Genomic DNA, 24,547 nt, shown 5'->3' on the forward strand with positions numbered 1-24,547 from the left:
AACTTATGGGACACAATGAAAGCAGTGCTAAGAGGAAAACTCATAGCTCTGACTGCCTGCAAAAGAAATTGAAGAAAGCATACACTAGCAGCTAAATGACACATCCAAAAGTTCTAGAAAAAAAAAAGAAGCAAATATAACCAAGAGGAGTAGATGGCAAGAAATAATCAAACTCAGGACTGAAATCAACCGAATAGAAACAAAGAGAACTATACAAAGAATCAACAAAACCAGAAACTGGTTCTTTGAGAAAATCAACAAGATAGATAAACCTTTAGTCAGACTAACCAGAGGGCACAGAGAGAGTATCCAAATTAACAAAATCAGAAATGAAAAGGGAGACATAACAACAGAAACCAAAGAAATTCAAAAAATTATCAGATCCTACTACAAAAGCCTATACTCAACAGAACTGAAAAATATGGCTATATAATTTTCTAGACAGATACCAGGTAGCAAAGTTAAATCAGGTTCAGATAAACCATCCAAACGGTCCCAGAAGTCCTAAGAAATAGATGCAGTCATTAAAAGTCTCCCAACCAAAAAAAGCCCAGGCCCAGATGAGTTTAGTGCAGAACTCTATCAGACCTTCAATGAAGACCCAATTCCAATACTCTTCAAATTATTCTACAAAATATAAACAGAAGGATCACTACCTTATTCATTCTATGAAGCCACGGTTACGCTGATACCAAAACCACACAAAGACCCAACAAAGAAAGAGAACTTCAGACCAATTTCCCTTATGAATATGATGAAAAACCAAACCAAAATCCAAGAATACATCACAACAATCATTCACCATGATCAAGTAGGCTTCATCCCAGGATGCAGAGATGGTTCAATATATGGAAATCCATCAACATAATCCACTGTATAAACAAACTCAAAGGGGGAAAACATGATTATCTCATTAGACGCTAAAAAAGCATTTGACAAAATTCAACAGCCCTTCATGATAAAAGTCTTGGAAAGAACAGGAATTCAAGGCCCATACCTAAATATAGTAAAGCAGTATATAGCAAACCGGTAGCCAACATCAAGCTAAATGGAGAGAAATTTGAAGCAATTCCATGAAAATCAGGGATTAGACAAAGCTACCCACTCTCTCCCCATCTATTTAACATAGTACTTGAAGTTCTAGCCAGAGCAATCAGACAACGAAAGGTCAAATGAATACAAATTGGAAAGAATGAAGTTAAAATATCACTATTTGCAGATGATATGATAGTATACCTAAGTGACCCCAAAAATTCCACCAGAAAACTCTTTTAGCTGATAAACTTCAGCAAAGTGGCTAGATATAAAATTAAGTCAAACAAATCAGTACTCTTCCTCTATTCAAAGGATAAAAAGAAATTAGGGAAACGACACCCTTCATAATAGTCACAAATAATATAAAATTTCTTGATGTGACCTAACCAAGCAAGTAAAAGATCTGTATGACAAGAGCTTCAGGTCTCTGTAGAAAGACATTGAAAAAGATATCAGAAGATGGAAAGATCTCCCATGCTCACGAATCAGCAGAATTAACATAGTAAAAATGTCCATCTTGCCAAAAGCAATCTATAGATTCAATGCAATGCAATCCCCATTAAAATTCAAACCCAATTCTTCACAGAGATAGAAAGAGCAATTCTCAAATTCATTTGAAACAACAAAAACCCAGGATACTGAAAACTATTCTCAACAATAAGAGAACTTCTGGGAGAATCACCATCCTTGACCTCAAGCTGTATTACAGAGCAATAATGATAAAAAACTGCGTGGTATTGGTACAGAAAGAGGCATGTAGATCAATAGAATAGAATTGAAGACTCAGAAATGAAACCCACACCTACAATTACTTGATCTTTGACAAAAGCTAAAACCATCCAGTGGGAAAAAAGACAGCATAGTCAAGAAATGGTGCTGGCTTAAGTGGAGAGAGGAGGGGGAGAGAAAAAAGAGGGGCAGGCTCAGATGTGGGAGGAGACAGGGGAGATGTACAGAGGGTCAGGAAATTGAACAGAGGTGTGTAGCAATGAGGAATGGGAAACACAGTTAGCCACCAGAAAGTCCCAGATGCCAGGAAAGCAAAAGGCTGCCAGGACCCAACGGGAATGACATTAGCTGAATCCCCAACAAAGGGGAGAGAGAACCTGTAGAGACCATATCCAGAGATTAGGCATGGTCCCCAGTTGAGGAATAGGGTCACCCACCCTTCTCAAAATTTTAATTACTCCTGTCTAAAGGAAATACAGGGACAGAGTGGAGCAGAGACTGAAGGAAAGGCCATCCAGAAAGTGCCTCACCAGTGGATTCATCCACTATGTAGCCACCAAACCCAGACACTATTGTGAATGCCAAGAAGTGCATGCTGACAGGAGCCTGATATAGCTGTCTCCTGGATGGCTCTGCCAGAGCCTAACAAAAAACAGAGGCAAATGCCTCAACCTTTGAACTGAGAATGGGATGCCCAGTGGAGGATTAGAGCAAGGACTGAAGGAACTGAAGGGGTTTGCAACCCCATAGGAAAATCAACAATATCAACCAACCAGACCCTCTCTCCAGAGCTCCCAGGGACTAAACCACCAACCAAAGAGTACACATGGAGGGGCCCATGGCTCCAGCTGCATATGTAGCAGAGGATGGCCTTGTCGGGCATCAAAGGGAGGGGAGGCCCTTGGTCCTGTGAAAGCTCAATGACCCAGTGTAGGGGAATGCTAGGATGGTGGGACAAGAGTAGTTTGGTGGGGGAGTACCCTTTTGGAGGTAGGGGCAAGGGGGGTGGGATAGGAGGTTTTCAGAGAGAAAGCTGGGAAGGGGGATAATATTTGAAATGTAAATAAACAAAATATCCAATAAAAATTTATTTTAAGAAGAAGCATCTATAAAGCCAAGGAGACAAGCAGCCTCGAGTGTGGAGTGTCTGTCAGCTATTCTTCCAATGGGAGCTACATCTGGAATACATAGGAGGTCAGAAAACTGAACACCACAAAAACAATGTAACTTAAAAAATGGACTGCAGAGCCAAACAGAAAGTCAACAAACCTGTGAACAAATGCTCAGTCTCTCTCATCCAGGGAAACACAAGTGAAGCCACCATGGGATATCCTTACCTTTAGTGAAGTAGGCATTGTTGGGCAAACCGTAGCCACTAAGGTTGAGATGGAGAAGGGGCTCATGCACAGCTGAGGGGATATAACTTACTACAGACGTTATGGGAAACTAAAAATAAAACTATTATAGCATCCTCCAGCTCTGCTGGTGTCCAAGACAGATGACGCTATTGTCCCAGGAAGGGGAAAGATGCTTGCACCTCCACGCTTATGGAGTATTTATGACACCTAAAGCAAAGCCAGCCCAGAGCACTTGTAACAGGTGAGTATTTAAAGCATCTGAGATATATCCATGAATAGAAGATGTGGAATAGTATTTGGTAATAAAAATGAAACCATGTCATTTGCACCAGCATAGGTGTTAACGAGAAGACAATACAGTAAGTAAAATTAGCCTGAGCCAGAAAGACAAATGCTACATGTTCTCATTCATTTGTAGTGAATCTAAGTCACCCTCATTAGAATAGAATAGAGTCATAGTCACGAAGGGCTGGAAAGGGGGTGGGGATATATAGAAGTTCAAGGGCTGGAGAGCTGGCTCAGCATACTGCCCCTTCGAAGGATTTGAATTTTGTTCCAAGCATCCATGTTGGGCACTCACAGCTTCCTGAAATTCAAGCTTCAGGTGTTCTGATAATCTCCTCTGGCATCCAGGGACATACACCCATAGTATACACACATATCACACACACACACACACACACATACACACACACACACATTTGAGCACATATACACACAAAATCTTGGGTAAAGTTGAGAACCTACCCTACTTAATCCAACATCTACTACTGCCTAGGCACAGGAGTAAAGATTCTAAAACTGACTGTACACTGGGGGCAGTGAAGAGCAAGACAATTAAGCAGAGGTCAAGGACACAAGGGACCCAGGTCATTGGGATAGAATAAGATCTCAGCTCAATAACCCAGCATTGCTCAATCTGAAACTCTGTCCTCACCTTCCCTCTCCCTTCTGAGGCCTCACTGGGCTATGCACAGCTTAATACATATTTGCTCCTTAACAAATTATCTTTCTGCTCTGCTCCCTGTGAGAGCTCCCAGAACACTGGCAGCAGCTCCTCCTGAGGCAGTCACCCACTGGGCACTGAGGACACACTCATAGTCCCCATTGGAATCAAGGAGAAGTCCTTGTGTCAGTTAGCCTTCCACCAGTCTGCTGTGACAGACACCTGCAATAGATCAGCTTCTATGCAGGAGGGAAGAAAGGGACATTCTGACTTGAGGGTAGGGTTTTGGCTCAGGACTTACACCATTTCACTCCATGGGTACTTGTCTCCATGACTGGTATAGTGAAACATGGAACCAATATGTGGTGGATGAATCCTGTCCTCTCCTGGGAGCCAGAAAGCTAGGTGAGAAAGGGAAGAACTGAAGTCCCCAAAAGTGCCCCTGAGGACATGTTTCCAATAACCTAACTCCCATCATCCCTTACTAGCACCAGAGTCAGGGAACCTACCTTTAATGTAGGAACTTAGACCCAAGCTACAACAACCTGGAGCAAGGGACAGAAAATTCTAGAAACCTCAACTACTGTGACCTGACAGAGTCATTTCCAACATACAGTCATCTCCTCGCTGCTTTCCATGGTTTCAGTTACCTGAAGTCAGCCACAATCCAAAACTACTAAGTTCTGCAGACACAGCAGGGCTATGAATCATCCTTTGTACAATGTATCCACCATGTATAAGCTACTTACTCAAGAGTCACCCAGAGGCAACCTCAGTTACCAAATCAACTTTGATGCCCCAGTGGTTGTGTTCAAGTAACTTCCATTTTAATTAATAATGATCTCCCAAGGAGACCTATGATGACAGTTTGGATCTACCAAAAAGATACTGTCACATGCCTCCGTCACTGGGGAAGTGGAATTTCTCGTAAAGAAAACAAAGAGCATGTGCTAAGACCAACAGTTAGGCAAAGCCACCTGGAAACAGTGAAGGACAAACAGTGCCAACCTTGCCAGTATCAAACTACAAAATTATGGTCATGGTAAATATAAGTCCTCAGCTGTTCATCTCACTTCCTCTGATGACACAGGCTGTTATCAAGGACATCACCCTGAAAAGGATGGGTGCAGCACTTAAGAGAGCCATTCGCATAACTTTACAGTGACTCACATTTAATTACAGTACTTATTAACAGACAGTTATATGGTTGCAGTATATTGCTCTATTAGTTTACCTTTTACTAGGCCTGGTTTAGAGATCAAGCTTTACTGTATGTGCGTCCATGTGTGAACACATGTGTGCATGACAAAAAGAGAGTCAACAGGCAGTTGATACTATGCTGTTTTATCATACATTGGAAACCTTAGACCATGTCATCTAAAGTTAAAAAAAGGATGGCTATAGTAAAAACCTCTCTCTGTCTCTCTGTCTCTGTCTCTCTCTGTCTCTCTGTCTTTGTCTCTGTCTCTCTGCCTCTCTCTCAGTTGTGAAGATGAAGATGGCTCCATGTTTGTAAATTGCAAGAAGAATTAAAGCTGTGGCATGATGCTCACTGCACATGATTCCCCAAGTGACTGGACTGCTCCCCATATACATTCCGTGCCTGCTCCTAACACATTCTTCTCTGGCATCTTATCTTTGTCACACAGAACAACCCAGAGAGACTGAAAGGGCAAAATGACGAAGCAATTACAGATGCTCAAACTTTTAGGCTGTGTAATTAATTAACTGCCACTAGGTGATGCAGAACAGCAAGCCAAGAAGATGAGAAACTGGATGAAGCTGAGCAAAGAGGTGAACGCCTGAATCACCCCTTGGGAGTTTTCTTCCTTTTCAAGCTCTACACATAGCAGCTGGACTGGAAAAATCATATGGTTTGCGGGTCTGGCCTTAAATTCTGAGTCCAGGCAAACTAATTAGTTTCTGAATACAAGTCTTCATATGTAAAATGAAGATAAACCAAATATTCTTTCAACTGAGCAATGCTTACCATGCTGCCAGAGCCTGCATGAGCAAGGGGTGCATGCCAGAATGGACATGTGGAGATTGAGGAACTCAGGGCATATGAGCTCTCAGCATGTCCAGCACCCCAACAGGAGGGTGAGGATGTAGCCTGTAAGGGGGGCATTGGGTCTAGAATAGGATATGAAGAATAGTTAGGAACTGACTGGGCATGACAGGAAAAGAAGGCTGGGTGGAAGGAAGAGTGAAGGACCACCAGATAGGACCCAGATGGAAGATCACCTAGTATTTGACTCTGAGGAACTGAAGTCAGGTAACAGGACCAAGGGTTGAAGGGAACATGGAGAACAATGGTGCTACAGAGAGAATGTTGGACTGTTTGGCCAAGAGGAAATGTAGACCACTTCCTGGGGAGGGAGCATACACAGGAGTATGAGCTGGTAAGGCTAGTTACAAGATCTGATGGGCTGTCCATGGTGGATCCAGAGATGGAAAGGGCCAGATATAGGTAGACAAGAGAGTAAAAGAAAAGGTCAGGAAGCTGGGATGATGAGAACACACAAGACCGATACTCAAGAGTGTGAAGCAACTGGTGAGAAATGGTGTAAAAGAGAAGGTGAGGAGGGAACTGCACCACACCCCATCCCAGCTTTTAGTGAAAGCATCTGAATATTGCTCACCATGAAGCTCTGTGGAGGGATTGGAGAAAAATACAGGAAATACAAAGACAGGTATTATCACCGGATGCTGGAGAGCCCAGGCAGGAGCTGGGGGGAGCACACACTTGCCACCTGAATTCCAGCTCATGACTCCACCCAAGACAATTCAACTATGAACACCAGCTCATCACCTGGCACTTTCCCCCAGAGAAACAAGAAATACAAGAGGGTGAGTCAGAAATGTCACATCAGCATCTCTGAGGCCAGCACCTCTCCCGACTTCTAAGCTCCTGTCCCCATCTCAGCATCTAGCTCTCCCCAGACTTGGTAACCAGACTCTACTGTGTCAGTCAGAAGTGAATCCACAATCCACTCACCACCATGGTGAAGGGATTAAGGGAACTTGCCACATGCAAGGAGCAAGTGCACAGGTTCTGTTTGTGTTTTCATCTAATTCTCACAAAAGCACAAAGTCCATTCTGCTAATGAAGTTCAAGGTAATGAAGGCAGAAGAAGATGGCTCCAAAGTACTGGTTCTGAGTAAAGATGTTTTAGGTAGGGCGTGGGACACATGCTTTTAATCCCAAGAGATCTCTGGGTTTGAACCCATCCTAGTCTACAAAGCAAGTTCCAGAACAGTCAGGGCTACACAAATAAACCTTGTCTAGGAGAGGAAATGAAAGGGGAATGGGAAGGAAAAGGAAGAAAAGATGTTTTGTTGAGTGTCCTCTAGAACTAGGTCACTTCACTATGTTAAATGGAATAAGGCAAGCATTTAGCAATGGGCCTTACAACTGGGTTGTAGAGGGTAAACAACAGTCTAGGTGACAATCAAAATGTCTGATCAATGGCTGTAGAAGATGTTACTCAATATTGGCTTCTAAGATTTACTTGGTCTCTTAAAACCCATAAGTGGCTTATCTTTATTACATATTCCTTTATTCCTTAATTTCCATTATTCCATAATTTCCATGATTATTTTTTCATTTTAAAAAATAAATCTTCTAGATGTGAAGGTGCACGTCTTTTTTTTTTTTTTTTTTTTTTTTTGGTTCTTTTTTGGTTCTTTTTTGGTTCTTTTTTTTTTTTTTTTCCGGAGTTGGGGACCGAACCTAGGGCCTTGCACTTCCTAGGCAAGCGCTCTACCACTGAGCTAAATCCCCAACCCCGAAGGTGCACGTCTTTAACCTGAGCACTTAGGAGGCAGGCAGCTGGGCTACATACGGGGTTACATAGTAAAATCTTAGTGTTCTCTCTCTCTCTCTCTCTCTCTCTCTCTCTCTCTCTCTCACACACACACACACACACACACACACACACACACGAGATACATTAAACCTAATTTATCACCCAACCATAGGTCTAAAAATAGCTAAGAGCATAAGATGTCTCTGTTGGCCACACTCATTCTAGACCTCAGAGTCCTCCCTAGCTCTGCCCTTCCCTAGCTCTGCCCTTCGCTAGTTCATCACACCATGCTGCCCCTGAAGGAGAAGTAGAGAAAAAGGAGAATGAAGGAAGAGTGTGAGTGAGCTGAGGAGTTCATGGGACAAATGCATGGCTAGCACATGTTCTGTGAGCCACAGTGAAATGAACCCAGTAGAAAAGAAAGATGAGGGGGTTGGGGATTTAGCTCAGTGGTAGAGTGCTCGCCTAGCAAGCGCAAGGCCCTGAGTTAGGTCCCCAGCTCCAAAAAAAAAAAAAAAAAAAAGAAAGATGCTTCCATTTTTGTACACACATTCCTTTTGTGGCTAGCACATGCTCTGTGAGCCACAGTGAAATGAACCCAGTAGAAAAGAAAGATGCTTCCATTTTTGTACACTCATTCCTTTTGTAAAGCAAGACATGACCTCTTTGATAAAACACCTAAGCCAAGTAAGTGTGGACATTGAACCAGTGCTCCTGAGAGTCCCTTATCTCCTCTAGGAAGGTCAAACACCAGAACAGGGTTCCATTGTTTTTTTTTTTTTAATGTGTACAAAATCTGTAGCTCAGCTGATTGTTATTATTTCAAAACATTCTGAATAACAGTCCACAATGTATCAATTTATATAATTAATGGAGAGTTCTTTGTCAAGAACAGGTGTAATTGTATGTACACCTAGACAACTGTAATCAGTTGTATCAAAATTTGCTTAGAAATAAGATGAATAATAAAAATTGGATGTGCCTTAATGCTAACAAATCAACTCAAACCTCACTTAGCCAAAGAAATAAAAGACAAAACAAATAAACAAAACTATCTGTGCTACTATAGCTAGAAGTAAGGCTCAACCTCAAAGGAAAAGATCTGGAGTGTGTCCACTCACATCTAGACATTTCAGAGGGAGCTCCCAAAGACTGTTGAACCTGGGAAGACTGAGGCCAGAGGCTGGCATGACTTACTAAGTCCATCCAAGTTATTTATAAGAATGAGGTTCTCCAGATTCTGGGAGGTTGAAGGCAGTAATAAGCTTGCTGGCTGAGGTGGTGTGAGGTAAAGCTGTTACACTGAGACAGTGACAAGTGGCAGCTGAATGACAGAAGACATTGTAAAAGCTTTATAGAGAGTTATTATGGAATAACACTAGATGCAAAGACTAAAACACAAATCTGAGTTGTTATGAAAATTCTCAGTACATTTGTTAGTCTCCATTTAAAGAAATTGGAGGCAAGATCATAAAGGTTAGGATAGTATCCATCAAGAATTTTTAAGCTAAACCCAGGGCTCTTTAAAAGCAATCAGCTCTCAGTACCTATAAGCATGATTCCCTAGATTCCAAATGAATCTTTTAAACATATGGGTATAGTTTGAACAAGAAAATGGAGTTTGAGAGCTGGATGTATTTTTCAGACATCATAGTTAATACTTGGAGTTTTTTTTTTCTTTCTTCTGGTGCTGTCTATATCAACCCTTGGGCCTTAAGCAAGCTCAGCAAGTGTACTACATCACAAACTACACACCAGCTCTAATACTTGGGGGTTTTTAGAGCCTCCAAGACTTGTATACAGATGATAGCTTATCTATACAACTGAAATAAAAATGGGTGACTGCAAATATGCTCTTGAGAAATGCAGTACTGAGGATCACTCCTTATTGACCCCAAGGCCACACCTGCATCCACAGCACCTTATCAATACTGATGATGTTCCAAGAGTCCAAAGACAGGCAGGCAGATCACACGATAAGGATTTATTACCTTAGTATGAAGTCACGGAATGCTAGCTTGATTGGCATCTGTCTTGAGGCTGGGAAAGTAGCTTTCCTTCCTTCCCATGTAGCTCACTCTTAGCTCTCAGCAAAGTACAGCAAGTAGGAGGACTCTGTGATAAGGCACCTCCTCGGGTTCCAGGTATTGTATCTTGTTTTTTTTTCTGTTTTGCAGTATTGGGGGTAGAAAGATGGGCTCACACATCCTGATTATGTATTCTACCTTGGCTATATCCTGATATGTATTCCTTAGCATGTTCCTCATGTCTCAGCTACTACTCTCAGGACCATTTCTTCTCCATCACACCTGCAGTTGATGGGTGAACTGTCTTCCCTGGTGATCTCAACCTGTCCAAGCATACCCAAGGCAGCAAGCCTGACCCTTCTTCTCAAGCACCTGGTGAAAACAAGGTCCAATCCCATGCGAAACCCCGCAACACCCTCAGAGGTGCTCCACATCACACCCAAACCACTTCTATTTCTACCAATTCAAACAAGATTTAGAGGAAAGAAAAGGACGCTTGGAACCAAGAAAATCAGTTGAATGCTAGCTGCGGCGCCCAGCTTGAGCTCTCTGGGAAGAAATGATTCTACTTTCCTGGGCTGCACATGATTGCCTCAAGACTAGAGCAGTCAACTGTGCAGAGAGAATTAGGCAATAAATACCTACTGCCTGACACATAGTAGGTGCCTGATGCTCCTCCCCTTCTCCCTTTCTGTTTCACTTACAGCTTTTTCTCCCTCAGCTATTCACAGGTAGCCCTCTCCCTACCCCCTCCAACGCCCCCACCATGCTTCTTGTTCACAGTAGCTTTTACACCTGAATCAGGAAGACTTCCTTTAAAATCCTCTCACAGGAGATGTGATTGTAGAGCATTGCCTAACTCTTGGTTCCTGAAATAGAAATGACAAAACTGCACACTGAAGCTGAAAAGGGATGGATAAAAAGTAAGAGAGCAAAGAGGGCTTCCGGCAGATAAAAAGTAAGAGGCCCAGGACCTTCCCAGTCTTCCTGCCCTCCATCATCTATGAACAGTGTCACCAGATTTAGCAATGAAAATGAACATTGCCCAGTTACATTCTGATTCCTGATAAACACATACTGCCCCAGTGTCCCTTGCAGGGAGAAGAAAGTTGCCCCTATTGCAAAAAGCAATAGAGGAAGGAAGCTAAGATCAGCCACAGGGTGTCTGTGCCCCCCACCCCCAGCACCACCAAGGAGACCCACAAGTTCTCTGGCCAATAGCAATGTCAAATACATTTCATGGTCTTTCAAGTCCATTAAGCAGGGCAGTTACAGGGCATAGTTTTGAAGTCTAACGTTGTCCAGCCTGGACTAAATCTGCCCACTGTAGAAAGAATATTTTATGTATTACATGGATACATACAATTAAAAAGCCCATGGCCTATGACTTAGGCAGAAGATAGAGGTGGGATATCCTGGAGGAGAAAGAATTCTGGGATAGAGCTAGGCAGGAGATTTTCTGGGATATGTGAGGAGAAGGACATAGGTAACCAGCCACATGGCAAACTGTAGGCTAGAATAAATGGAACATTTTAAGTTATATCTAGTGAGAGAGGAGCCTAGCCAAGATATTTGTAAATATATTTTTCGTCTGAGTCTTATTTCTGGGAGCATGGGGCTGGGAGGAAGAACCAGATCTAAATTTATAGCCTACCAATCCTGACAAGTTTTTCATGGCATTTTATTTATTTTACTAATTTAAACCACAGTTTTGTTCCATAAGCATATTGTTCACATGATTCTAAGAACAAGGACTTACTACCTTTTGACTATTGCTTTGTTCATTGCTCAGGCTTGAACCCAGGGCCTTACCTGTGCTAGACAAGTGTTGCACCACTGACCCACATTCTCAGCCCTAAGAACATTAGATTACACAAGCTCCTTATAACTAAGTATGAATGAATTTTCCCTCGACACATTTGCATTTGAATTTTCTGTCTTCAGTGGAAAAGCATGATAAAAATTACACATGAAAATACACATATGGATGGATACACTGAGCTATCATCGCATTTGGATCCATGCATTAGCTTCTCCTGGCTCATTAGCTATCCAGCCTCTACCAAGCCCAGTTGTCAAGAGGATCCATCTAAAGAATAAGTCAACATATCACATTCCTACTCAGAACCTTCATAGATATCCCATCTTACTCTGAGTAAAAGACCATGTCTTTCTACTGGTCTCCAGGTCCTGAGTACCCTGGCTTACCTTTGACTTCCCCAGGGCACCCTGGGGTAGCCATTCTGGTCACAGTACAAAGCATCATGTACATACATACATACATACATACATACATACATACATACATACATACGCAGAGTCCTGGTTGTTTTTCCCTTCTTCAAGTCTTTCTACTAAGACAAATTTCTCCATTGCCTTCTTCAGCCTCACTTGAAAACCATATCCTTCTTTGCAGCATTTTGCCCCACCCCCGCCCCATGCCTCCAATCTCATCAATCCACTGCAAGTTTAAGGTAACTCGATATTTGGAATCACTTCCACTAGAAATTGGGCTGCAGAGTCCTCAGTGTGGAGAATATAACATTATTCAGTCAGTAGAATGACTTATTGAATGCTGAATTTACATAAGGCAGAAATAATGATGAGTTGTCCTGGGATAAAAGAATAAACAAGGGATTTCCTTCAAGATGTTGAAGTTGCAAACCAGCTCTTCCCCAGACGGCCCCTCTCTTTCTTGCTTTCTTATGAGAAAAATACAAAGACACAAGTTTTCTTGTGAGTTTCCTGCTTCTGATATTAATACACAAAGATTATGGATCTAGTGGTATATCAACTCTCGCCCACCATGTGTGAGGTCGTGGGTTCAATCCCCAGCACCAGAGAAAGCAAATGAAACCATTGCTAAGTCTTTGAACAGGATGTGGTGACAAACCTATAACCCTAGCACACAGGAGACTGAAGGAGGACAACCTGGGCTACACTTGAGAAATGACTCAAACAAATGTAATGAAAACAAACAACAGAGAACAACAGCCTTACAAACAAATCAGGGGATGGCAAGACGGCTCATCTGGAAAAGTCACTGCTCTGACTGACAAGACTACTGAGGACCACGTGGTAGAGAACTGACTCCAGCAAGCTTTTCCCTGACCCCTGTGTCTGCCATGATACACAGACACACTAAAATTTTCAACCAGGACACAACCTTTCTACTCTTGGAATTTGATCAGATCATTCCATCAAAGAGGACATGTACTTTCTTAAAATATGCGCTGCTTCCCAGGTCTCCACTCTCAGATAAAAACAATCAGTAAATTCTAGAATAAAGAATGTGCTCCAAAGCATGGGCTGGACCTGCCCCAATCCAGCATGCAGACGTGCAGCTTGGTCTTTATGTGGGTCCCCCAACAACTGGAGTGGGGGCTATCCCTGAGTCTGTTACCTGCTTGAAGATATCTCTCCCCTGTCTGGCTTCACTGATAGAGGATGCCCCTAGTCCTACAGTGACTTGATATGCCAGAGTGGGTTGATACTGGGATGGGGGTGAGGGCTTCCCCTTTCTCAGAGGAAAAGGGAGAAGGGAGGATAGGGGATGGGGGAAGGGGTTGTGTGAGGTGGAGATCGGAAGGAGATGGTGGGGGGACTGTGATCGGAATGTAAAGTGAACAAAATAAATTAATGGAAATTAAAACAAACAAAGAAAGCATGTGCTCTGACAAAGTTTCAAGGCGACTGCACTCAATACACGTTGTTTAGTAAAGTCTACATCCGCCAGCCTTTTTGGCAGAGGTCCAATCAAATGATCTTTAGCCATAAGATGTGTAAAGGCCCAGCATACAAAACAGAATTTCCCTTACCTCCCGACGGCATCCTGAATGAGTTGCTGCACATCTACCTCCTGCTTCCTCAGAGTTCCAAACGAAGACTGACTCTCCACCAGGCCTTTGCCTCCAACATTCAGCTTGACCTTCCCCATGACGGTCCCGATAGTCCCGCTCTTGTGGTTCTCACACTTGCTTTCGTATTTTACGAAGTCTGACTCCACAACCACTGGGAAGAAAATAGTAGAAGAATCTGAAGGCAGGCAGGCTACCTCAGTTGTTGTGGGTGGCCCAGCTTCCCAGAAGCCTCTTGGGAAACCCACACCAGCATCCAATTGGAAAGTGGACAGCTGGGGCTAGGAAAATGCAGTCTGCACACCTATACACTGATGGAGTGCAGTCCTGGACTGGCCAGAGTTTAGGGGTGCTTAGCCCCTCTTTAGCCACTGTTCAACCTGAAAGGGTCTAGAATCAGGCAGGAGACAGATCTCCAGACATGCCTGAGGGGGTGTTTCTAGATTGGATTAAGTGAGGCAGGAAAGACCTGCTAAATATGAGAGAGGCACCATTCTGTGGCTACTGTCCCAGAACAGGACATAGTGAGCTGACTGGGCCTCGATGTGACCAGCTCCCTCTTTCAGGCCTTTCCTACCCTGAACTGTACCCTCAAAGTGTAAGCCAAACCAACCCCCCTGCAGGTATTTTATCACTGCAAGGATCAAAAGTAACCAAGATGGAGGCCATCTGAGGTGAGGGCTGGAAGGGGTCTGTCTCATGGAGGATGATGGAGACACCTATGCCCACATCGCTTCTACAAAACCCAGGGGGAGATGCTTGCATGGCAGATCTTCCTGGACAGTCCTTGGCATCCTTCCTTCCCACTGCCAGTCATGAAGAACAATTCTCTGGTCCTCCTTAACATCTCCAAGCAAATATAATGCTTACATTATATCTGACCTCTAGCCAGATGTCAGCCAACACGCCCATCCCGCTCAGTCTCCTCCCAAAGCACACACACACACCCCACTTTCCATCTGGATTTCCAGACTCTAAGGAATACAGCAGCACCACCTAGTATTCCAGTGTCAGTCAAGTCATCTGGAAATTGCCTGGTTCCTCACTGACAGTCAAATGTTCTACTATCAAGCTATTCCCCTTGCTCTCCAGTTGACCACATGCAGGTGAGGACAACCAGGATGCCTTCTGAATCCACCCTCTGCTCTGAACCCTTAAGAATAATACCTGATGAGTTCACACGTGAACTACCAGCCCTGGTGGTTTGACTTTCTGTCTGACTTTCCCTCACTTTCTCTTTTCTCTCTTTGGTACTCAGTACTGAATCTAGGGTTTCATATAGAGTCAAATATTCTACCAAAAATATATGTCCCAGGCCACTGTCCTCATTTTAGTCTGCCAAGATACAACTAGAAAAACAGAGCCTCAACCATTATGTGGTAAGGATACATTAGGGACCTGTGTGGGTATCACACGTTATACTCTGTTTTCTTATATCCTTCATCCAAGTCTCTTCTGAGGCTCCTGACTAATCTTCAGAAGGGACTCAAAGCCACTGGGTCTGACAGACTTCCTTCTGCTCACTCAGTACCAGAAGCAGGGAATATGTGACAGGAACTGGAGGCCAGGTGCAACCATCAGAGGCCCCTGCTTAGTGACTACTTCTGTCAGTCAGTCTTTTCTCCCATGGGTTCACTTGCCCTCAGAATAGCACCATAAACTGGGGACCAATCATACGAAACATTAGACTATGGGGTAACATATTTAGATTCAAAACATAATGTCCCCAAAACTGGTCACATAGCTGACAGGGAGAAATCAAGATTATATACATAAAATGTCCCCTCACACCTGCTAAAAACAATCTCAGTTATACATGGTTCTTAATCAAGTCACTGCCTTTGGAAAGGGGAGCATTGGGCTATCAGTGACCCACCAATAATCCCATCTCCACCTTCCCCCTTATCCTCAGCAATACTCACACCGGGATTGAGTCAAGCAGGGGTTGGAGGGAGCAACAACAATGAAGTCTCTTGAATCTGCTCCTCCCAGCCATGACTCCAGTAGGACTCAGGATTCAACCTGAGAGCTGACCTCAGATGATGGTCTTATTTGGGAATCCCTATGGTGGCAAGTGACATTGCTAGTCCTACTTAACTCTGTGTGATTTATCTGGGTACCACGAAGTTTTCATTTTAACACCACAGAGAGAGTCCAATTACTAGACAGCCCTTGGTGTATTTTACATTTTCCCTCATGTTCCAAGTTATACTTAGTTATTTTACTACTCAAAAGGGGGTTTTGCCATCAAGTACATAAGCCTGTGGGTAGAGGGAGTGTGAAGGTGGGTCTTGTCAACTTGAAAGTTCTAGAATCAACGAGAAGACTAGCTTTCAAGCCAGCCCAAGAGGTGTGGTCTAAGTTAGGTCAACTGAGGTGGAAAAGCCCATCCTAAATGTGATGGCACATTTTATGGTACAGGGTCTGGACTGAATAAAAAGGAGAAAAACAGTCAAATCCGCAGCTTTCTGGTTCCTGGCTGTGGATGCAGTGTGGCCAGCAATGTCTCAAGCTCCTGCAGCCGAGACTTCCTCGCCTAGTGTTCCATACAGCAGTGAGCTAAAATAAATCATTTCATTCTTAAGTTGCTTCCTGTCGGGCAGTTTGTGCTAGAAAAGAAAAAAGCAGCTAATGCAGAGGGACTCGGTGGCAGCTCCAGTGATTGGCTGAGGGCAGTGTTGATAGGGGATGAGGCGGAGGGGGCGGAGTTTCATCCAGAAGCAAGTGTGGAGACTACAGACCCAAGTGAGCGACTCTCCTTCCTTTCTCTTTGGTAGATATTATGATCACAAAATGGTAGACGTTTACTATGGAAGGAGGAATTAGACATAGTTTCATCCAATAATCATAAGCTATCGATACTGTCACACATCACCGTGTTCCAGAAAGACACCAAGGAGTATCGGGTTTCAGAAAGTTTCCAACCTCTAGCCCAGGAAGCCTGGGAAAGCCTGCTAATGCAACTGTTTTAAAAAATAAAATTAAGGATCACAAACAAAAGTGCTCATTGCAGTCTTACTTATTAAGCACAAAATTGGAATAGTTAATCAATTTAGGGTTAATCAAAATAGTTAATCAAATTATGCACAGTATGTGTTGTTGAAATAGAATTTAAAATATCTAAATCTATGGAGGGAAATGTACATAATATTAAATAGACAATAAAGGCAGAGTATATTAAAAATCGTATACAGATTGTTTCTACACCCGTTTTTAAAAAAAAATATTTAGCTGTGGGGTTGGGGAGATGGGTCATGTGCTTGCTTCCGACGAGCATGGGGACTTGAGTTTGGATCCCCAGCACACACATAGAAAAGGCCTGGTGGTATAACCCAGGTTCAGTGAGACCCCCATCTCAAAACAGTATGGTGGAGAATGATAAAAGACACCTAATGTTGACTAGCTGTCACATGTGCATGCATGTGTGCGCGCGCGCACGCACACACACACACACACACACACACAATGTTTTCATTAGATGCAGTTAAAACTGAACATAATGTATGTATTAGTGAATATTAGCATATGACGGTATATTTTTGCTGATTATGAAGACTTTTCCTTTCATCCCTTTGTGTGCTTTCTAGACATAGCCATGTGCTATTTAACAATGGGGTCAAGTGGCCAAAAACGCATCCTTAGGTGACCTTGTCACTGCTGAGACATCGCAGAGTGCTCCTGTCCAAACCAAGATGGTTCAGGCATCACTAGCCAATGTAATCTTGAAGAATCCCAAAATACATGGCCTATCATTGACCAAACAATTATATGACACAGACTAGATGAGGGTCTCATAGACAATCCATGTGATAACGACAAATGACAGCCATCGAGCCCACCATCAGCCCCTCTTATTTCTCTAGTGTATATCTGTACAAACTGGTTAGAAGCCAGATGGACCTGAAAAGATGGATCAGGGAGTAAAAACACTCACCACACAAACAAGAGGACCTGAGATCAAATCCACAGAACCTATAAAGCTAGACATGGTGTGCCTGCAGGGAGACGGAACAGGAGAATGAGTCCCCAGAAGTTCTTGGACCATACACCACATGAGATTGGCACTCACAGTGGGAGAACAGCTAGAGACCAGGTCTCAGACAAGGTAGTGAAGACTGACATCCGAGATTGTCCTCTGACCTCCACTGGTCCTACTATGGCTCTGGTGCATGTGCTCTCTCTCTCTCTCTCTCTCTCTCTCTCTCTCTCTCTCTCTCACTCTCTCTCTCTCTCTCTCTCTCTCACACACACACACACACACACACACACACACACACAATGAGAGAGACAGAAACAAAAGGACAGAGAGACAGTAAAATAGAAGCAGCCCAGTGGGTTCTTTTTCTTACTGTTTATCCCCCCCCATTTCACTCCCTATCACTAAATAGAAGAGAAAGGAGAGAGAGAGGGAGAGAGAGAAAGAGAGAGAGAGAGAGAGAGATCTCCTTGAATCTAATTTCTTTCTGTTTCTTCCTTTAGCACAACTACTAACAAACTACAACCTCCCTCCTCAGAGACCACTGCATTTATATGTTCTGTCAAGTTCCCAGAATTCCAGACATCACACAATCAGAGACCACCTCCAGCGCTCAAAACCTTGCCTCTGCTAGAGTACAAGGTGAACCATAATCAGCTGCTGAAAAAACAGCCCCATATCCCCCACACCTGGGATTAAAATGGAAACATGTTTTCATAATATTGCTATGTTTTTTAAAGAAACCAAAATTCCAGAATTCTCGCTACAAATTTGCTACCATAAAAGCCAAGCCAATCTTTTTAGCAAGCCCTCTACAGCCACTTTTGGACCAACTTGGGAGATTGCCCTGCTCCCCCTCAGAAAGCATCATTAGGTACGAAACAACACTCTGCCTGACCTATGATCAGTGCGCAGCAATTTTAGTCTCAATTCGAGACCAAATTGTGTAGGGAGCCACCCATCCCACTTCTGCCGAGTAGCTCTAACATTTATGATCAGCACAATGAACTTTTATACCCAAACTTTAAAACACTAAGGTAAGACATCCCGTTTCAGGTGTGCATAACTGTACTCATTAAGGAAGGATGTCCCTTCATACCAGAGAGCCAAAGACAAAAATTCAGTATAAGGCACACCTCCACTCCAGATACCTAAGAAGAGTCATTTTCTATCCTGGGATTAGTCGATGTGCTTCACAAGAAATTGTACCTGGACTGAGACAGTGCCCTTCTGTAAGAACATCTCCCAGGGTGGCCGATAAGAACTGGTACTTGGGTCTCTGCCAGCACCAGTATCTCTTCTTTTTGGTCACCAGACTTAGAAGTTGCAGCTTGTCAGAGTCGTTCAAGTGTGAGACTGAGATCAGGTCTCCTCCAGCATCAACTTCTTTAAGGAAATTCCGAGTCGCTTTGGCAAACATTTTGTCGGGTTGAGATTACCTGAAAAAAATAAGGTTACCTTAGAGTCAAATACAGAGTCACTTTCTGTCTTTTTTTCTAAAATTATATTTTTCTGGGGCCACTACAGTTGGTATGAAAGACTGTGTCCTCCCTAAGCAACCAAGGAATGTGAGACCACTTAATGACAATGAAATCAGATCGAATATAGGAAAAGACTGAACTGAGACACTGAAAGAGTTCATGTTCCAGGCGGGGTCAGCTAGCTCGTACTTCAGAAACAAGCAACCCTGAGATCCCAGTGGCTTATGGCTGTAAAAGGGCATTTGTCCAGCCGTGCTTGATGGTGCACATCTGTAACCCACGAAACAGAGGTGAGCGAGTTAACCAAGAGTTAACCAAGGCCAGCCTGGTCTATATAGTGGATTCCAGGCCAACTGGATCCTGTCTCCAAACAACATTATTTGTTGCTTACACTGCGTGTCAATACAAATGAAACAGGAATGGTCTGGTTTTTTACTATTCGAAGAGTTTGCTTTGTTTTGATTTGATTTGTTTTGTTTCGACAGGATCTTATTCCTTAGCCCATGCTGGCTAGGAACCCACTGTTACATAGCTCAGGCTGGCCCCAAACTCTAAACAATCTTCCTGCCTCTGCCTCCCAAATACTTGTGTTACAGGAGTAAGTCAACTAGCACCTGGCTGAGAGCTTTATTTATGGTGGCCATTCAAAGATCAAAAGGGAGGCCACCATCTTGAACATTATCAATCATTAGACAACATGAAAGAGAATTCTAGAAGGCCTTACATTAATAATTAAACATCCTGGCACAAGGGGTACCGATGGCATATTTACTTAGGACTTGTCAAAACCTTGATTTAACCAACCGTGAGAGCCAAGAATACAATCCTCCTAAGAACCTGGAAGGCAGAGACCTTAGGATATTTGCTGACATATTGACTTCCAACATTCAATCGATAGCAGATTGGAGATATAAAAATAATTGCACCTGGACTGAACATGCGTAGACTCTCTTAAAATGATGTTGTAATAAGCAGAAGGCCAATTGCATGAACAATGGACAAGTGATTTAAATAGACCAGAAGCTGTGTGTAGGACGTATGAAAACGTTACACCGTCTAGCAGGAGGTGAGTTGGCCAAGGTAGGTGGTCCATGTTGTCAAGACCAGCACTGCTTGGTCCTGGAAACCTGCCTGGATCACAAGGGCATGAAGGAGGACAGACACACAGACATGTGTAAGGAGATCTGGGATCAGGTGGGCTATAATCATCACGGTGTGGCAGCACCTACTGCAATGGCAGCTTGGAAACTCAGTGTTTATTCTACACCTGTGAAATCTGAATCCAGGAGCCTGCTTTATTGTGTGCAGCTGAGTAAGGAGGCGGGCTTATGGGACACAGCTGAACAAGAAAACGGGTTTAGCCAATCGTGACAGGGGGTTCTGTAGGGAAGCAATCTCTGGCTGTTGTCATCTGGGAGGAGGAAGCTGTGGTTGATGGCTTTTGCACACACTGTCAGCATCTATGTTTGGCAGAGGAGGGCTTGGCCATTTCCCTCCGAGCCTCAGCTCCTCCTCCAGTAAGTCTGAGACAACAGGGTCCTTGACGTATTTGTGCCAAGCCAACAATACAGATTCACTCAGGACCTCATCCACCCGCTCAGGGCTCCCTCCACTTCCCACACCATCCACCCCTTCAGTGGTACCCAGGGACCACCGCAGGCCTGTGAAAGGTCAAAGGCAGACGTCCTCTATATTGTGTGATCTTTCCTACTCAGGAATGAGTGGTAGCTAGCTATGAATTTTTAACCCAAGAATTAAAGTATAGTCACACTTTAGCTGGAAAGAAAAAAGGAAGCCCATAAAAAGAAAATAGAAATATTTAGAGGCAAAAGTATAGGCTAGTGGGTGGGCTAACGTTCCCAAGGGATAGTCTTATTCTTTCCTCACACCAACACAGGAGAAAATTAGCAATAAATCAGAATTTCTTTGAAGGAAATAAAACCATAAAAAATGGTAGGAAATGCACAGAGAAATATTTTTTTTAAATCACAGGATAAAAGGACATTTATACATACAGACAAATGGCAACCTGAGCAAGTATCTGCAATATTTATTAACAAGAGAATTACTTTAAAACAACTTAGAAGCTGAGGAGACTGGCTCAGTGGTTAAAAGCACTTGTTTTGTTTCTAGCGCCCACATGGAGGCTTACACCTGTCCAAAGCTCTGGTTCCAGGGGATCGGGTGCCCTCCTCTGGCCTCCACAAGCACTGCATATGTCTGATGCCCAGGCATAGCAAGGCAGGCTAAACACCCACATATAACATTTAAAAAACACTAAAAACAAACTTTTACAAATCAAATACTTGAATATAAACACAAAAATCTTATAAGTTACAACACATTAATTGAACATGGTCAAATATATACATCTATACACAAATTTCAAGTCACATACTTAATATGGCCCAAAGGGCACATTGAAATAACTTTTATTTGGTGGAGATCTTCTTTTTTGTTTCTTTTCTTTTATTTAGGCTTTATTTTTAAGCATGTACGTGACAGTCTAGGCCAGCCTCAAACTCATAGTCCTCCTGCCTCAGCCTCCACAGTTTTGAGATGATAATTGCAAGCCATCACGCCTAGCTGAAATGGCACTTTCAGACTATCTATGATCAAGTAAAAAATGTTGAATGGACAAGAACTAGTGTTGACATTCTTGCCCTGGAAGTTGGCCAATCACGTGGGCACGCAGCACTCTCAGTGTTCAGGCACAGGGAGGAGTCTTGGACTTTACTCTGGTTTACAGACTTCACCACTCATCTTCTTGGGGTTTCAGACACATCTGCCTTCCCTATTTCTCCAAAGTCCCCTTTCCTCAGTTACTACAAAGCAGTAGCTGCTTCAGCCGGTTCTTGTATATTCAGAGTAAAAAAAAAAAACATTGGAGGAAAAACAAAGTTCCTCTTGGAAGCATCAGGCTGCCAACACTGTGACTAAGGATCTTCCCTTCAGCGGAACACTCACTTACTCACTGGCCAAGTTGTCAACTGAGTCATTCATTAAGAATTCTTGCATGCACACTAGCTCCTGGGTTGGAGCACTTAAAAAACCACTTAAAAAATAGGTTTATTCTGGGCTTGGTGGTTCAGGCCTGTAATCCAAAGACTCAAGCCAGGAAGATAGTTGTGAGTTCTAGAACAGTAAGCTAGCTAGAGAGTAAGGCTGTCTCAATCAGACACTCTCTCTCTCTCTCTCTCCCTCTCCCTCTCCCCCCCCCTCTCTCTCTCTCTCTCACACACACACACACACACACACACACACACACACACACACACACACAGCTTTATGGTAGCCATTGGCAGATCATAATGGAGAACGAACAGCAAAAAGTGTCATCCATCACTTTGGAGAGAAGCCAGCCCCACCCCCACCCCCACCCCCATGTGTTAGTGAAGCCCATGGCATCCAAGCTGCACTTTGTAGCCAAGGGGAAGAATCAGCTAGGGCTTTTCTGGCAGAGAAGCATTTACAGAAGCAGGGGTCGGGGTGTAAGGGACATCAGGCAAGGCTTCTGGTGCCTATGCTGGCGCTCTGCTGACACCTCACTGACAGGCTTAGGATGCTTAGCGAGCTTTGAGACTGACTTGGACATTACCATACAGGGTTCCAGGATGAGCAAATGACAGGCATAGGCTGAGAAGGTTCCTGAACCAGAGCCTGAAGGTCATGCACCCCTGTGGAAATGTCAGATGAGCTAAATCTATGGAAGGGTGTGACCAGAGAGCAAAGGTGATCAGCACAGTCACTTAGGTCTTCTAAAACGCAAAGGGATGTGACAGCCGGTAAAGGTGCTTGCTGCCAAGTCTCATGACCTGGGTTCGATCCCAAGATTCACACGGAGAAAGGAGGAAGCTGACGCCTTCTAGTTTGCTTCTTGCCTCCATAGCTGTGCACACAGATGCACATAAACAAATACATAAATGTAAGGAGGGAGTGGGTAGGAGAGAAACCAGATGGATGGGAACCTATGATACTCTAGACAGTGTAAGTATCCTCAAGGGGAGATGCATGCTTTGTGGATTCGCTAGAAGGCTGGTTAGATGACGAGTGATAATGGTGGGAGACCCACTAGGATGTCCTGCAGACGGTCCAGGCAGGTGGGGAGGGGTAACAAAATAGCCAGGAACCAAGAGATGGGCTCAGGAGACTAGGGTGGTGCCTGCCACAGCTATCTGAGGGACAAAGTGCAGGATTTGTTGTGTCAAAAACAAAGAACTTTGAACAAAATGCTTTCCCCTCCAGCATGGGAAGTCACGTGGATGGCAGAATGGTTTGCTTCACTTTGCCCTTGATGTTGCCTTCACTACTTTATAGTTTCTAGATTCTTTTCTGAAACAAGCTGACTGGAAGTTTGCAAACTTGTCTTCACATCCAAAGGGTTTCCAAGAAGATGACTGTCAGGCTTGCTGTTAAAAACCAAAGGGAGCCCAGCTGCTGTGAAGACACAGCCCTGGTAACAGCATCACCTCTCCCAGGGAGATCAGTGGCTTAAGAAGGAGCGCTTCAAATGAACTTTTAATGGGACCTTTTTTCGTTTCATCTAACATCAAACCTGGCCTCTTGACAGAGTAAGTTGTTTTAGGGAGTTACTGGACACCTACAGCTCTGAGGATCCTTGTTACACCCAGGCTTAGCCCATCACAGGACTTTAAGAAGATGGTCTCCGCACATCCAGATCATGTCCAATACAGAGGTCAACACCAGCAGCAAACCACTGAACTGAGAACAGGACCCCCTTTGGGGGAATTAGAGAAAGGGTTGAAAGAGCTGAAGGGGCTTGCAACCCCATAAGAACAACAATGCCAACCAACCAGAGCTTCCAGGAACTAAACCACTACTGAAAGACTATGTATGGACTGACCCAGAGCTCCAACTGCATATGTAGCAGAGAATTGCCTTGTTGGGGCACCAGTGGAAGAGGAAGCCCTTGGTCCTGCCAAGGTTGGACCCCCAGTGCAGGGGAATAAGGGGGCAGTAAGGGGATGAATGGGGGAATACCTGTATGGGAGAGGGGGAGGGGATGGGGGCTTATGGACAGGAAACTGGGAAAGGGAATAACATTTGAAACGTAAGTAAAGAAATATATCAAATAAAAAGAAGAAGAAGAAGAAGGAGGAGGAAGAAGAGGAGGAGGAGGAGGAGGAGGAGGAGAAGAAGGAGAAGAAGAAGAAGTCTCCTGAAGAAATTAAGGCCAGAACTTTCTTTTCTGTTATGTGTGGGAATAACTCACATGGCACCAACATCTATACTCCAAAAACTGAAACCCATCCCTGTCCATTCTCTCATTCTAGTTGCCTGCTATGCCTCTTCTACTATAATTATCTTT

At 43.7% G+C, this 24,547-nt stretch overlaps 1 protein-coding gene across 11 annotated transcripts in view; it reads right to left on the reverse strand.

The window, feature by feature from the left end:
* Gsdme (gasdermin E) overlaps nt 1–24,547 on the reverse strand; it is a 59,662-nt gene that overhangs the window by 30,272 nt on the left and 4,843 nt on the right. For all 11 annotated transcript variants that reach the window (XR_015685614.1, XR_015685613.1, XR_015685612.1 and 8 more), the window contains 2 exon segments: nt 18,947–19,176; nt 13,723–13,915 (listed from right to left, as the gene is read on the reverse strand). Coding sequence is in view for 8 of the 11 variants with exons in the window: in XM_087657890.1 (XP_087514016.1) it covers nt 13,723–13,915; nt 18,947–19,157 (404 nt within the window). In the remaining 3 variants the exon portion in view is untranslated.

This window comes from Rattus norvegicus, chromosome 4 (assembly GCF_021556685.1).
Source record: "Rattus norvegicus strain SHRSP/BbbUtx chromosome 4, alternate assembly SHRSP_T2T, whole genome shotgun sequence".
Lineage (NCBI taxonomy): Eukaryota > Metazoa > Chordata > Mammalia > Rodentia > Muridae > Rattus > Rattus norvegicus.